At 34.2% G+C, this 15740-nt stretch overlaps 2 protein-coding genes across 15 annotated transcripts in view; one reads left to right on the forward strand and one right to left on the reverse strand.

Annotated features, from left to right (window-relative positions):
* Positions 1-15740, reverse strand: part of rg (A kinase anchor protein rugose) — a 235809-nt gene that overhangs the window by 109088 nt on the left and 110981 nt on the right. Inside the window, exon 1 of one of the 13 annotated variants that reach the window (XM_086835481.1) lies at positions 4577-4651. The exons of 11 other annotated variants lie outside the window; for them this stretch is intronic. In XM_086835481.1, the coding sequence (XP_086691607.1) occupies positions 4577-4618 (42 nt within the window). In that variant the 5' untranslated portion in view covers positions 4619-4651. Of the gene's footprint in view, positions 1-3225; positions 3283-4576; positions 4652-15740 lie in introns of those variants that run through there. One more of the 13 variants, XM_086835482.1, reaches the window with a different exon arrangement.
* On the forward strand, positions 666-1852 carry LOC110180561 (uncharacterized). Of its 2 annotated transcripts, none has more exons than XM_086835507.1 (3): positions 666-738; positions 835-1006; positions 1100-1852. In XM_086835507.1, exons 2-3 carry the CDS (start codon positions 867-869, stop codon positions 1713-1715), a joined length of 756 nt encoding a protein of 251 aa, XP_086691633.1. In that variant the 5' UTR covers positions 666-738; positions 835-866; the 3' UTR covers positions 1716-1852. The 2 variants fall into 2 exon arrangements, with proteins under 2 accessions (XP_086691633.1, XP_086691632.1); XM_086835506.1 differs by having other exon boundaries at positions 672-779.

Here is a 15740-nt window from a genome sequence, read left to right on the forward strand (position 1 = left end):
AAGATACCTATAAATTAAAAGTTTCTTTCTTTCAAATGAAAGTTATCAGATAAAAAAATATGTTGTGTCCTTGTAAAGAATATATCTATCCATTTTATTGTTATTACTACTTTTCCACTGAATTATTTCACTAAATAATCTATTTTCTTTATTTTAAATTGTAACTATTATTTAGAAATAGAAACTACTGCTGCATATTCAAATAACAAAAGGTTAAGAAACCCAAAACGTTTGCCTTGTGCCTGGTGCATATTCTGAATTATTGAGAATTACTCAAGCACTCAATTGAATCGATAAGTTACCCATAAGAGCCTATTCAAAAATGTCTGTCTGCCGGCAATTGTGTATATAGAGGTTCATAAATGTGAAATATTCACAGAGCACATAAACAGAGAGAATACAGAGAGAGAGATATTCAATTCAACTCAACTCAACTCATGCCTTATTCATGGCTAAATTGAAGTTTGGAGTAAGGATGAAATATGCTTGTTTATGCATTGAACATTCCTTCTACTCCTCTGGCTGCTGTTTGCATTCGAGTTTGTGTTGCACTTTTTATGGTCAAAAAAAGAGCTCACAGAGACCTTTTATTTGTCGTTTATTCTAACGATTACTGCTTTGGATTTTGTTATTTTAATATTTGATAAATATTTGTTTGTCCATCGTAGTAACCTCTGCTTTGTTTGTATAGAAGTCAACATCATTTAAGTCATTGATTTCAGTAGACATTCTGATAAAGTAAGTCCAGGCATTTGTTCAACAATATTTCGGCTGCAAAAGTATATAAACTTTAATTTTAGTAATAAAAAAAGAATAATAAGGCCCATCCCCTAGCTACGAAACGCGACCTCCTGATAACTACAAATATGGCAACAGATCGTGACCAAGAACAGGACTTGCAGAATATTCTGAATCCGTCAAACCAAGATGATAACCAGGCACTGGATAGTCTGGAACAAAAGACTATCAACACTGGGACAGAGCTGCTAGGCCACAGCCTGCCGACAAGTAAGTTTATCTCCTTGTCCATGTCCTTGAATACTAGTTAACTTTGAAGCCTGATCCAGAGAATCCTTTTCATGCTTTATCTTTTTTTCTTAAATCAAGGCAACACTGAACAGCCAGAGACATCACTATCACCTGGTCAAGACAATGCCACATCCTCAACTTTGCGGCCAAGGAAACACACTCATCGACAAACAATGGATGTCAAGCCGTTTCCAAACCGAATCGAAGGTTCTAAAATACCTGACTTTGACAAGACCCCTCAACATTTCCTTGACCATGGAGAATGCGATATTAAGAATCGCATTAATCAGACAATAGATAAGTCGATAAATCAGAATCTTACTCAATTGCAAACAGAAATTGGCTTAAAAGTGGTGCCGGAACAGGTCAAGACGATGCCACAGGACTACAAATCGATTTATATTAACTCACCTAGTAAGCTACCTGTATGGAACATGTCTCGTTACCGGGAATGTTATCCTAAGCAGGGTGAGGACTTTGGAATCACTAAAACGACCAGGTCTACGGAACAGATCAACATCAAGGCGGCTAAGCCCATTCTGCTGCCAGGAGATCCACCAATATCGTTCTTTGGCAAGACTTTATCCCCAATACCTGAGGAGATGTATAAATATCCTGACATTTCAACAGAGCACAAGGACGAGTCAAACCCTATACCCAAAAATGAGGAAGAGCCAGAGAAGTAGGTTTTTCTACCAGGAGGAGGAAGACAAATCGAATCCATGTATGGTTTATTTAAGAATTTGGTTAAACATGTTAAATTAATGAATTTTTTAATTGGATTGGAAAGGGTGTTTAATAAAATATCAATATAATAATCAAAGATACTATTTTTATAGTTTATTTTGGTGTTTAGAGGTTTTATTAGAAAAGTTAATGGTTTATGTCATTGATTTTTTAGGGATAAGACCCTTTTTATAACTTCACTTTCTCCAGCTGGATTTCTGTACTATATTTTCAATATTATATTAAAACTCATATTTTTTGTAGGTATCGGAACTCCCCTTTCCATAGACGTCTCTAACCTGCATTCAACATTTTCTCTTTGCCCTGTTCCATATCTGCAATTGAAATATTTCAAAATAATTCCCATATTTATTAAGCTGACAGCCATAAAAATTGAATGAACCCTTTAACTGCAAAATGCAAACAACTTCATTGTTGCCACCATCAAATGCAAATAAAACCATGTTTTGGTTAAAGTTTCAATTGAACAGAGATTTAACATGCCATCGATAAATATTTACCATCATTTAACTGACATCAAAGTCATCATAATCATAAAAATAATCGAGAGAGTGAGAAGCAAAAAAAAGGAGTAAGAGTAATAATCATAAAAGCATTTTCGTGTGATTTCAACCCCCGTTCTTTAGTTGGTTTTCCAGTGCAGAGCAATGACGCGGAAAAGGGCCAAAAACTGGAGTCAGGGTCGAGATCAGGTTTTTTTTTTGGGTATTTTTGGGGTACTTTTTTTTGGTTCAACCCCATCTCGATATCCGTGGCCAATCCCCAAGTTCCTGGTTTTTCTGGCCATCTCCCATCAAAATGCACAACGTGTCGTTATTTATGCCCAACCCCTATCGCCATTCGGAAATCCCCTTTCTAACCACTTTGGCTTAACCCTTGGCATGACAAAGCGTCGTCCTTGGTATCCCAAATGGACCCCCGAAAAGCGGAAGAGGACAAAACACAGGAGAATGCATAAGCCGCGAAACGAATTGAGGAGGCCACTGGATGGAATACCCCAAAAAAGGAGTTTATTTGGAAAAAACACAGCACGGAAAACAAACAAGGAAAAGAAAATCCTAAATGGGCTTATATTAGCAAGCTTAAATCCTTACTTTTTGAGCGGGTTTATTTTTGAAGAATTACTTTTGCAAAAATTATATACAAGCCTTGACTTGAAATATGTTAATTTTCTATTATATAAAAGCAAAACAAGTCTCAAAAATATGCTTTAAAATATAGATCAAATTATTTTAATATATATTTTATATAAAGCAGTTTCGGTCATCACGGCTCTTAAAGAGAGCTCGGAAAACGTCTCGAGATCAAAGAGCAATAAGGTAGTCAACACGGCCAAAGGTTATATAGTAATTAAATAATAATTTAATATATACCATATTTTCATGTATCTTGACTTTTGTGGGCCTTGTTTGGTTTCAATTATCAAGAGATATTTTATTATCGTCTTACCTTAATTAAGAATACTATAATTTGTATGGCTGCCACCTCCATTTGATTAAAGTCTATCAACCACCAAGCACTAGATTAGTAATTTATATAAAAAACACACAAAAAGAAGAAGAAAACTAAACTTCCTCAAGCTAGGGCCTTGCTTACGTATAAGACTTGAGAATCGCAGAGGAGAGCGCTCTAGATACCAAATCGCCCTTCTATGCGATTCTCATATTTTCATGTATCTTGGCTTTTGTGGGCCTTGTTTTGGTTTCAATTATCAGGAGATATTTTATTAACGTCTTACCTTAATTAATAAAACTAAAATATGTATGGCTGCATACATCCACTTGGCCAAATTCTATCATCACCAAGCACTTGATTGGCAATTTATATAAAACACACAAAAACAGAAGAAGAAGAAAACTAAACTTCCTCTAGCTAGGGCCTTGCTTACGTGTAAGACTTGAGAAGCGCAGAGGAGGGCGCTCTAGGTACCAAAGCGCCCTTCTATGCGATTCTCAAATTTTCATGTATCTTGGCTCTTGTGGGCCTTGTTTTGGTTTCAATTATCAAGAGATATTTTTTTAACGTCTTACCTTAATTAAGAAAACTAAAATTTGTATGGCTGCATACATCGACTTGATTAGCAATTTATATAAAAACACACAAAAACAGAAGAAGAAAACTAAACTTCCTCTAGCTAGGGCCTTGCTTACGTGTAAGACTTGAGAAGCGCAGAGGAGGGCGCTCTAGGTACCAAAGCGCCCTTCTATGCGATTCTCATACCTTATACTTAGGCAAAGCCAATTTTTGCAATTTTCATGTTACGTGGCCCATCATAGGTACAAAGTGTGAGAATCGCAGAGGAAGGCGTTTTGGACTTGCGATATGAGCGGGTTTATGTTTGAAGAATTACTTTTGCAAAAATTATATACAAGCCTTGACTTGAAATATGTTAATTTTCTGTTATCTAAAAGCATATCAATTCTTAAAAATTTGCTTTAGAAATATAGATCAAATTATTTTAATATATATTTTATATTGAGCAGTTTCGATCATCACCATTGTTTTGTTCTTTGTTTAGTAAGTTGTTGTGTTGAATAAACTATTATCTGGACATCTGGAGTTATTTATACTATACAATAAACAAATAGATGACACCATATCCCCGCTCGTCATAATCATCACGGCTCTTAAAGAGAGTTCGGAAAACTTCTCGTGATCAAAGAGCAATAGGTAGTCAACACGGCCAAAGGTTATATAGTAATTAAATAATAATTTAATATATACCATATTTTCATGTATCTTGACTTTTGTGGGCCTTGTTTGGTTTTAATTATCAAGAGATATTTTATTATCGTCTTACCTTAATTAAGAAAACTATAATTTGTATGGCTGCCACCTCCATTTGATTAAAGTCTATCAACCACCAAGCACTAGATTAGTAATTTATATAAAAAACACACAAAAAGAAGAAGAAAACTAAACTTCCTCAAGCTAGGGCCTTGCTTACGTATAAGACTTGAGAATCGCAGAGGAGAGCGCTCTAGATACCAAATCGCCCTTCTATGCGATTCTCATATTTTCATGTATCTTGGCTTTTGTGGGCCTTGTTTTGGTTTCAATTATCAGGAGATATTTTATTAACGTCTTACCTTAATTAATAAAACTAAAATATGTATGGCTGCATACATCCACTTGGCCAAATTCTATCATCACCAAGCACTTGATTGGCAATTTATATAAAACACACAAAAACAGAAGAAGAAGAAAACTAAACTTCCTCTAGCTAGGGCCTTGCTTACGTGTAAGACTTGAGAAGCGCAGAGGAGGGCGCTCTAGGTACCAAAGCGCCCTTCTATGCGATTCTCAAATTTTCATGTATCTTGGCTCTTGTGGGCCTTGTTTTGGTTTCAATTATCAAGAGATATTTTATTAACGTCTTACCTTAATTAAGAAAACTAAAATTTGTATGGCTGCATACATCGACTTGATTAGCAATTTATATAAAAACACACAAAAACAGAAGAAGAAAACTAAACTTCCTCTAGCTAGGGCCTTGCTTACGTGTAAGACTTGAGAAGCGCAGAGGAGGGCGCTCTAGGTACCAAAGCGCCCTTCTATGCGATTCTCATACCTTATACTTAAGCAAAGCCAATTTTTGCAATTTTCATGTTACGTGGCCCATCATAGGTACAAAGTGTGAGAATCGCAGAGGAAGGCGTTTTGGACTTGCGATATGAGCGGGTTTATGTTTGAAGAATTACTTTTGCAAAAATTATATACAAGCCTTGACTTGAAATATGTTAATTTTCTGTTATCTAAAAGCATATCAATTCTTAAAAATTTGCTTTAGAAATATAGATCAAATTATTTTAATATATATTTTATATTGAGCAGTTTCGATCATCACCATAGTTTTGTTCTTTGTTTAGTAAGTTGTTGTGTTGAATAAACTATTATCTGGACATCTGGAGTTATTTATACTATACAATAAACAAATAGATGACACCATATCCCCGCTCGTCATAATCATCACGGCTCTTAAAGAGAGTTCGGAAAACTTCTCGTGATCAAAGAGCAATAGGTAGTCAACACGGCCAAAGGTTATATAGTAATTAAATAATAATTTAATATATACCATATTTTCATGTATCTTGACTTTTGTGGGCCTTGTTTGGTTTTAATTATCAAGAGATATTTTATTATCGTCTTACCTTAATTAAGAAAACTATAATTTGTATGGCTGCCACCTCCATTTGATTAAAGTCTATCAACCACCAAGCACTAGATTAGTAATTTATATAAAAAACACACAAAAAGAAGAAGAAAACTAAACTTCCTCAAGCTAGGGCCTTGCTTACGTATAAGACTTGAGAATCGCAGAGGAGAGCGCTCTAGGTACCAAATCGCCCTTCTATGCGATTCTCATATTTTCATGTATCTTGGCTCTTGTGGGCCTTGTTTTGGTTTCATTAATCAAGAGATATTTTATTAACGTCTTACCTTAATAAGGAAAACTAAAATTTGTATGGCTGCATAAATCCACTTGACCAAAGTCTATCATCACCAAGCACTTGATTAGCAATTTATATAAAACACACAAAAACAGAAGAAGAAGAAAACTAAACTTCCTCTAGCTAGGGCCTTGCTTACGTGTAAGACTTGAGAAGCGCAGAGGAGGGCGCTCTAGGTACCAAATCGCCCTTCTATGCGATTCTCATACCTTATACTTAAGCAAAGCCAATTTTGGCAATTTTCATGTTACGTGGCCCATCATATGTGCAAAGTGTGAGAATCGCAGAGGAAGGCGTTTCGGACTGACGATATTAGAATCGCCTTGGAAATGGATTTTACCAAAATCTTCTACATATTCTAGCCCTAAGAGTTCAGAAATAAAATATATATCTTTAAATTCCTTTTTACAAGCCAAAAATAATATTTTAAACTATTTTTATTGGAAATAAAATAAAATACTTGAGATAATTTCCCTAAGAAATAAGTTAGATAATTATTTTAATTTTTCAATAACTGCCTTTCCCCCGAAAACTACTCAAAGTAAGCAATTATATCCTCGAAAGTTTTCGCCGTACACCACGTTGACAAATTAAAAGCTCATCATTTATCATTAAATCAAGGCTAATGAATACACACACAGCCAATAAATAAGGCAAAGCTTATGCAGCACTCAAACTGAAATTAATTCGAAATTTGTTGCCTCCGCTTGAGACTCAATTTGCTGCTGCCGGGAAAGTTCTCTCTCTTTTTGGACCGATTTGTTTTGATTTCTGATCTGTCGTGGCAGAGCACAGGGCACGGAGACCCAGAGGCTGAGGCACTCTCTAATTAAATTTTTAATGTGTGCGTGTGGAAAACGAGTGAGTTGGGGGTTGGGAAAAACTTTTCCGGCTGCTGCTGCTGCTGCTGCTGCTTCTGAAAACTTCAAACAAATTCCAAGTAATTGCACATTGAAATTGACAGAGACAGGAACAGAGACAAGGACAGGGAAAGAGACAGAGAAGGAAACAGAGACAGAGAGAAAGAGTGAGAGAGAGAAAAAAAAGAGTAAGACAGGGCAACAACTGCAGTCTGTGTGGGCCAAGTTAAGGGCACATTGTTATGCCCACGTTCAACTTTACATGGCCCATAGTCTGTATAAAGTTAGTAACAAACAACAACAAGATGCTAACGAGGGAGAAACACAGCTACACTGATCAAAAAATATATTTAAAAACTTAAGAAAATATTTAAATAATCAAAGATTTCCATGACAAATTTATTTATATTTTTTCGTAAAGATCAAATTTTCAATATTTCTTTAAATTGTATTAATTGTTCCGTAACTTTTTGAAGCTTGGATTAATTTGTACTATTCAGAATATTTAAACCAAGCATTTTCAAGCAATTAATATTTAATATTTCTTAGTATATTCCAATATTTTTCATAAAATGCAAAAACACGCAAGTTTACAGTGTAAAAATTGTGTCTGAGCAAGATAGAACGGCTCTAAGAGAAAGAGAGAGAAAGCCAAAGAAAGAAAAGAGTTAGATAGAGAAAGAAAGAGGGAGAGAGTGATGCCTGAACGAGTGCAGCTTAAAATTGTTATCAACAATTTAATCATTGAAAACCATTAAAAAGCAAACAACAAGAAATTTCTTTACGTCTTTTCTTTCACTCTTTTCCTCTCTATCTGTCTCCCTCTCTCTCTCAGATTTTTCCCCCTCAGTTTTTCCGCCTGTTTTTCTGCCTTTTGCCTTATTTTTTTTTTTGCTGCCGGTTTAATTGCTATACACAATGCAGCTGTGATTATGGTCACCAGAAGTGAAGAATGAGTGAGTGAGTTGCCGCGGGCACCAGGCACAGCAAGACACGAGAAACGTTAATTTCATTTCGCTATATATACATATATATAAAAATAAATATATATTGTACGTATATATAATGAAATTTCTTAGTTGCTTAGTTGCAACTTCCCTTTTCCACAGACTTTAATTAGAAACAAAGAAAAAAACAAAGGGTAAACGGTGTCTCGCTGACACACAGCATCTGCGTCAGTCATTTGTTTTCATCACCCTTGGAAATGGTCACACATATCGGTTTTATATGTAAAGGATACTGAGGAAAAACAATAACAAACAAGACCAAATGAAAATGCGAAAAATGCTTGCAATACACACAAGGAAAGTCACCAACAGAGACAAATAATTTGGAAAATTACAAATACCAATTGTTAGTTGTTTCATCAACTTGAGTGAATTTATATTTAGAGAAAAGCTTAAGAATAATACTTTTTGAATTGTATATCTCTATTTAAATTATTAGATTATATTCAAAGCATAACAATGAAACTTATTTTCTTGAAATTCCTAACCAGTTTCTTCATGCATGAAAAGTTTTTCACCAACACTCCAATATTCCAATACCTCAATAAGTTTAATACTTGCGACCCAATAATTAATATTGTATTTCTTAAGAATTCCAATTAATTAAAGTCCCTTAGTTAGAATTTTTGCTAAACTGAAGGTTATATGAATATATATTACATATATTTATATATATACTATATATACAAACAGCAGTGTGTCACTTGCTGGAATTTAGCTGCAGCAGTTTTCTTGGCTACTGCTATTGCCGTTGTTGACTATTCTGGCTATGGGGGGAAAAGAGGAAAAGCGGTGGAAAATGGTTGAGCTAGCAGCAAAAGTAAACCAACATAAGTGTTGCGTCGTTCGTTCGTTTTATTGTTGTGGCAGCAGGCAAACCCCGGATGCTGGTTGCAGGATGCATGGACATCTGGACACATGGACATATGGACATACAATGCTCGGAGGAAGCTCGCCAGCTCGGACCTCAGCAGGTCATGTTAACTAACCTCTTTTTTGGGTACCAACTCTGCACTGGCATCCCTTAACCCAGAAAGACCCCATTTGTCCTTGCCTGCAGCATAAATTTTTAAAACGCTTGGCACTGCGGCTTGTCAACTGCAGCAACCTTGCCCTTGTTGCATGCCACGCCCCCAACCCGAAAAAAAAGAAAAGGGGCCTCCATTTACCATCCAATTGTGACAATTTTAAAACAATTACACCAAAACCCAATGAGCAATGAGCAGCAGCCAACACTAGGGGTCAAAATAATAGCAATTACATGAGGTAATTATTGAGAGAATTTCTTTAAGGACTAATACAGCAAGTTTATCGATTATATTTGATTGGTATTAGATAACGAATTTATACTTTTGATAATGATTCATAGCTAATAAGTTTTTCAATTAAATTAGCGAATTTCTTCTCTCATTTATTAAGGAAACCTTTCGATAATGCCAAAATAGGTGAGGTTATAATCTTTTAAATATATTTCTGATACCCATAAATGGGAAACAGCCATTTAAACCAAATTTGCCAATGACATTTTATCAAAGAAAATAAGAAACTAATTATAATATACATTTTTCTGATACTAGTACAAAGTATCAGAAAATTTGTAAAGCTCTTAAACGATTGAATGCAATTGTAAAATGACCAATGAAGTAGCACTAGTTACATGGTCCCAACGAGAGTTAACAATTTGTGCAATTCGCATTCACGAGTTGACCGCAAAAACCAACGGAAACATGAGATCATTATGCCACGCACTCTGCGGTACACATCATGAAATTATATATATTTATATATATATAAACACACATATATCAGTCTCATATATGAGATGAATGTGCCATATGAATGCGCTTTGCGGGAAGCTGTGAAGAGCGTATAGCCTTTGAGTGTCAATTAATTCAATCGAAATGAACAAATCAAAGCAAGGGCTCCGGCAACTAATTAACAGAGATTCGAGTTGTAAAAATCAATTTGAATTGATTTTCTAATTAACTTGGTTATATGATTTTACATCAGGTTATTTGTAAAATATAGCATACTTTTCAGGGTAACTTTAATACTCCTCGAAGTTCTGAATTTATTTACAAGTTTCTTGAAATTATAAGAACTAATTTGTATAATAATAACCATATGCTTCGGAATTACTTTATTTTCCACCAGATGATATCGAGAAACTGAAAGCAACTCCATCCTTGTGCCATCTGCATGCATATCCTTGATGCAAACTTTTAAAGTTTGTTTTCGTTCAATTTGCTGAACAAACAACTGAACCATTAAGAACATATTTAGCGACAGACTGACTCAATGACAGAGTAACTTCATCTTGAAATGAGCCCCAGGCCCTTGCTGAAATAATTAACCAAAAATGTAAGCTTAAAAATATTTAACATGCAAACTCTTTTGTAATCCCTTCTCGCATTCAAATTCCTTTTCCTTTTATATATATATATATATTTTTTTTTTTTTTGTACTCTGCTATTTTTAATATGCAAAGTATGCATATATGGATTTTATTTTATTTTTCCCATCGACATCGACAACGCCATCATGATGTTTGCTTTCAGTTTCGCATCGAAGAATGCCTTTTGTGAGGAGAGGCTTTGGTCACTCTTCTGCCTTTAGCCTTTTCCCCTCCGTTGGTCATTAAAAATATGAAATTTCATGTGCCGACATACACACACACACACACAAATTGCACACACCACTCAATGGAACACTTAAATGAATTACAGTTCTGAGCAGAATTTTTCCATATTTCTCTCACATATATAAATTTTTTTTTTTTCGGTTCTTTTCCATCGAAATCTGTTTGAATTGAATGGAAATATGGCTAGCCGGGAAAAAGGCAGAGAATCGGAATATGTTTTCGCCAGATTCATGGTTTTTCATAATCCCAATAAGTGAGAGAGAGAGAGAGAAAGAGAGAGGTAAATGGAGAGGAGGCACTGGACCTTGCCACACTTTTGCATTCTCCTTTTCAGGAAAATGGGAAAGTCTGGGCTTTTTACTGAAAAACTTTCCGTTCCTCTTTTGTTAACCATCGGAGATGGATTTAATTTTTCAATTGGTTATTGAGTTTCGAGAGATGTAGAAATGAATGGAATATAGGAAAGTACCTAGATATTAAAATCAGAATAAAACTAGTTCTAAAATTGCTCATTTATCGATTATTGTTTATCAAAAAGAAGCTTTAAAGAGAGATAATTAATCGATACACTTTGATCCTTTCAATAACTAGACAAACCTATCGCTAATATCACTTTAGATGATTGATGGATTGATTAAAACGATTAAAAGTCAATCGAATAAACCGATTAATGGCCGCTTTATAATAAATTATCTTTTATTTTTTTTCAATACAATATGATAAGATAAGTTACGTCGCTTAATAAGTTTTCCAATCAAATTACCAAAAAAAAGACCTATCGATAATATCACCATAAGCAGGATATGCTCTTTTAAATAGATTGATTATACCGATAAATGGTCGCTAATAAAACCAAATTTATCGATGACATTTTATCGGTCAAATACTAGAAATGCCAAGCAATCCAATTACCGATTTCTCTCTCCTCAACACACACACAAACCTATCGATGATAAGCACCGGGAAATCCCATTGGGAAAGCACTGAACACAAAACGACAATAATGGAATGAATTTGAACCACGACGCACACACATCTAGCAGATATATATATATATACATATATATATATATAGATAGATGGCGAAGGAGAGAAAACACCTTTCAATGTCAGATGGCTGCATTATTTGACGGCCATTGAAAAAGTTTGCCACAAATGAAATGGCCCAAAGGAGCTGTCAAATCTGCTGCGTTATAACATTTACAACGAGAATGAGTGCGATGTCAGGTGTGGTGGTGGAGGAGGAGGTCACAAGGGTTAAGGGTAGACAGCAACAAAAGCGTTGAGCAAAAGTTGCACAAAAATTGACAAAACATAAGTAAAATATGGCGCAAACAATTCGATGCTGGCTGCTGTCTCCTCTCTTCTTTTTTTTCTCTTTATTTTATTTTATTTTTTTTTTTTTGGGGAAAAGGACATGTGACACAAACAGATGCCAGGTGGAATATAAAAGGGGCGGGCAGGTGGGTTGAAATTGGGCTAGTGGCTTCGGGTTGGACCCTGTCACAGTGACGTTAATATCGCCTGATAAGTATTGACACAAGTGGTGGAGTGGAAGAGGCGACAAACAAACAAACAAAACCGATGAAAGGCGATGGATTTGCACACACTCGCACACACACACATGGAGAAGGAAAATGGAAGCCAACTCAGTCAGAGTTGCCATCGTTATATATCCAATTGCCATTTTACAATGATGACGTAATTGATTTTTAAGCAAATACAAATACACTTTGTCCGACAGACTCACGTAAAAATAAAAAAAAGAACGGGACAGGAGACTTGGAATAAGAAAAGATTTCCAAATAAATAAAGCGAAACGTGCAAACATCGATGACGACGAGTGCTTGTTGAAAACCTTAGTCTAGAGAATCCATGAAAAAAAGGAAAATTTATATATATATTCCATAAAAAAAAAACTGCAAAGTCCTTTTGGAGTATATCAAGTAAAGAGGCAAAGAGGAGAAAGCTACACACACACTCACACGTTTCCAAGAAACGTGCCAGGACTGCAGGTGAGTCGCAGCTTTCTTTCTCTTTCTCTTTTCCTTTTAATTCTTTTTTCTCTTTCTTTTTACTTTTTTTTGTTGTTATGGTGTGTGCGTGTGTGTGTGTGTGTGCAGCCACTTTTGAGTGCTTGCACAACGGGCACGACTTTTCTTTATTTACACTTGCTTCTTACATCAACACACACACCGAAAAGGAGAAAATTTTCAGCACTAAGAGAAAGGCGAAATAAATGCTAAATTGATTTAATTTTAATAAAAAAGAATATTATTTAATTTTTTATATACATATTCCTTTAAATATAATCCCTTTCCTAGCAAAATAATTATGAAATTGCTTTCTAAATACACCTAATATTATTTTTAGCTTTAAACCTTAATACCTTGGAGTGTTCTTGATTTTTGTTTTAATAATATTAGCATTTATCTATTTAATGTATTTATTATATTATATTTTACTCATTCTTCATTTGATTTCTTTTATTATTATTTTTACTCTACAAATTCCTTATTTTTTTCCAGTGACTTTATCGAATATCCTTGAATGTGCGGCTTTAGCCGTGATTGCAGGTTTCCCCCCTTTTCCCCACTAACTATAATTCAAACACACTTTTCCAACGAAAATTCGACAAGAATAAGAAATAAATTATCTGGAACTGTTCAAGGGTCAAGCTAAAAACACACACAAAAAGAAAAAAAAAGAAGGAGTACAATAAAAACTTTGAACTTGAGCTGGGTCAGTTAGAGCTAATTTAAGCTTCAGTCTTGAGATAAAAGGCTTAAGTTCAACAGGATACGACAGGGACTATTAAAAATATGTGAAAGTGGAAAGAAAAATTCAAGGAAATTTCCACAGTTTCGAGTTTTAAATTGCACAATAAACTTGAATTTAATTCAAGTAATTTCTGATAATCAAGAAAATGTTTTAAAATTGATTTTCAAAGCCAAAATTAATAAGTTTTTATTATTTGTCTTTCGTATTATTTCAGTTTTTCCAAGTCTCAAAAAAAGGAATTCTAAGCCCAAGAAAGTTTGGTTGGATTATTTATCAAACCCCAGAATCAGTTTAATTTTTCCACACCTCAAAAAAATGTTTGTTTTACTTATTTTTCAAGACTTCAGAAATTAGGTTTAAGCTATTTTTGAAAGCCCTAAAATGTTATTTAAAGCTCCTATTAATTCAACTCTAAAATAACGACCTTAAAGTCAAATCCTTTCTATTTAATACAAACAGAGATCACAAGTCAATGAGCTACTCGAAATGCATTATTATTAAATCGCTTTCAAGTCATAGAAATTAAGCTGCGTCCATGAGTTTTGGGTTAATTGCATGTATTATTCAACATAATGTCCTGCCATTGCCAAACTAGGAGTGTGTGTGTGTTTGTGTGTGATGTGTGTGTGTGTAGTGTGATTGTGTTTAGGTGTAATTGAATATTGAACATTTAAAGCCAAAAAGCTTAAGCCAACAACTTCTGCCTCGAAGCTGTCCGTCGTGCACAGCATGCTCTCTATAATTATATATTATATGTTTCATTTAATTATTTATTTAATTCATATATATATATATTATTTTGTATATATATACTAGTGTGTATATGTGATGTGTATGTGGTAGGTATGTGCAAGTGCTAGTGCAAAAGCTTAGCTTATTGCAACACCATAGGTCCTTATTAATCAGAAGCAGCAGCAGCAGCAGTGGCAGCAGTGGCAACATAACAATTCATAAACAATTAGTCAAGGACAAAAGGTCCTGAGATTGAATGCATATTGAATGAGATGAATGAGCATACACATTGGCACCTAAATTGATGCCTGCGACTTGGATGTCAGCTTGATTCCTGCCGCCTGATTTCTAATTCCAACTTAATGGGGAATGCCACATCGACACCCTGATTTAATTATCTCACCGTTGAAGCTGTTGAAGCTATTCGAAGGCTCTTTAGTTAAATTTTAATCGAGATTGAGGCTGACCTCCTTCGGTGCAAACTTCTACTCAGACTTCCTCAATGTAAATGGAAATGCATTTGAAATTGCAATTGCAATTGCAGATTCGAAATCGGATACTTTTCAAAGCCAACATAAAGTGACCAATTGTTGGAGATTGTTTGGCCAATTTTGATTCTTAAAACCATTTAAAGTTAAGAATTAAATGTGAGTTGGTTTAATTGGAGAAAATGTTACAAAGAATTAAGAAGAATTTATTCAATTACTAATAGAACACAGAAGAATTTCACTTAATTGTCTTTAATTATGCACACATTTTGGAATAATTTGACAACAAAGCAAATAAATATCTTATCTATTTATTTGTTATATGTAAATCTAATTGATTTAATATTTATTATTTCATTTCTTTTGCCTCTAAGCTTTATTAAAAACACAAAAAAATACTGCATTGAATAATTTTCATAGTTTTTTGTGCTGACTAACTAACAAATGAATTAATTGAGTTTGACAATTATTGAAGCCACAAAATAAATATTAATTTTTCTCTTTTATTTTGCTAATGAATATTAAATCAACAAACAATTTAGAAAAAAAAATCACACACATATATATATATATATATATATGAATATATATACAAAGGTCTCTGTTTCAATACAATCATCGATAACGATGAGACACACACACAGGCTCTGTTTATGTGCTTGTTTTTATTGCAATTGTTATCGCTGCTGCTGCTGCTTATACTTATTCTCCCTGTTCACACATATATATATATAAATATATATATATAATATATACATATATATAAAACATATATATTTCCCAATTCCCATTTTCTTTTGTTTTGTTTCTTTTATTATATTTCTCGTTGCTCTGCAAAAGTCTCTCACAGTTTCTGTATTTTCGTCTTGTTTTGTGTAATATATTTTATTGTTGTTTTTATGCTCCAGTGCACACACACACGCACGCACACAAACAAATAAATACACGCACAACACACACACACTCATATATAAGCGTCACACATTCGAATTTCTTGGTATTTT

Source organism: Drosophila serrata, unplaced genomic scaffold (assembly GCF_035046125.1).
Source record: "Drosophila serrata isolate PLE 108 unplaced genomic scaffold, ASM3504612v1 contig_276, whole genome shotgun sequence".
NCBI classification, from domain to species: domain Eukaryota; kingdom Metazoa; phylum Arthropoda; class Insecta; order Diptera; family Drosophilidae; genus Drosophila; species Drosophila serrata.

Bases quoted from the DNA above. Each gene is read 5' to 3' on its own strand.
- LOC110180561 (XM_086835507.1), top strand. From the start codon at position 867: ATGGCAACAGATCGTGACCAAGAACAGGACTTGCAGAATATTCTGAAT. The intron at 1,007-1,099 runs AAGTAAGTTTAT...TCTTTTTTTCTT, and splicing joins CTAGGCCACAGCCTGCCGAC to AAATCAAGGCAACACTGAAC.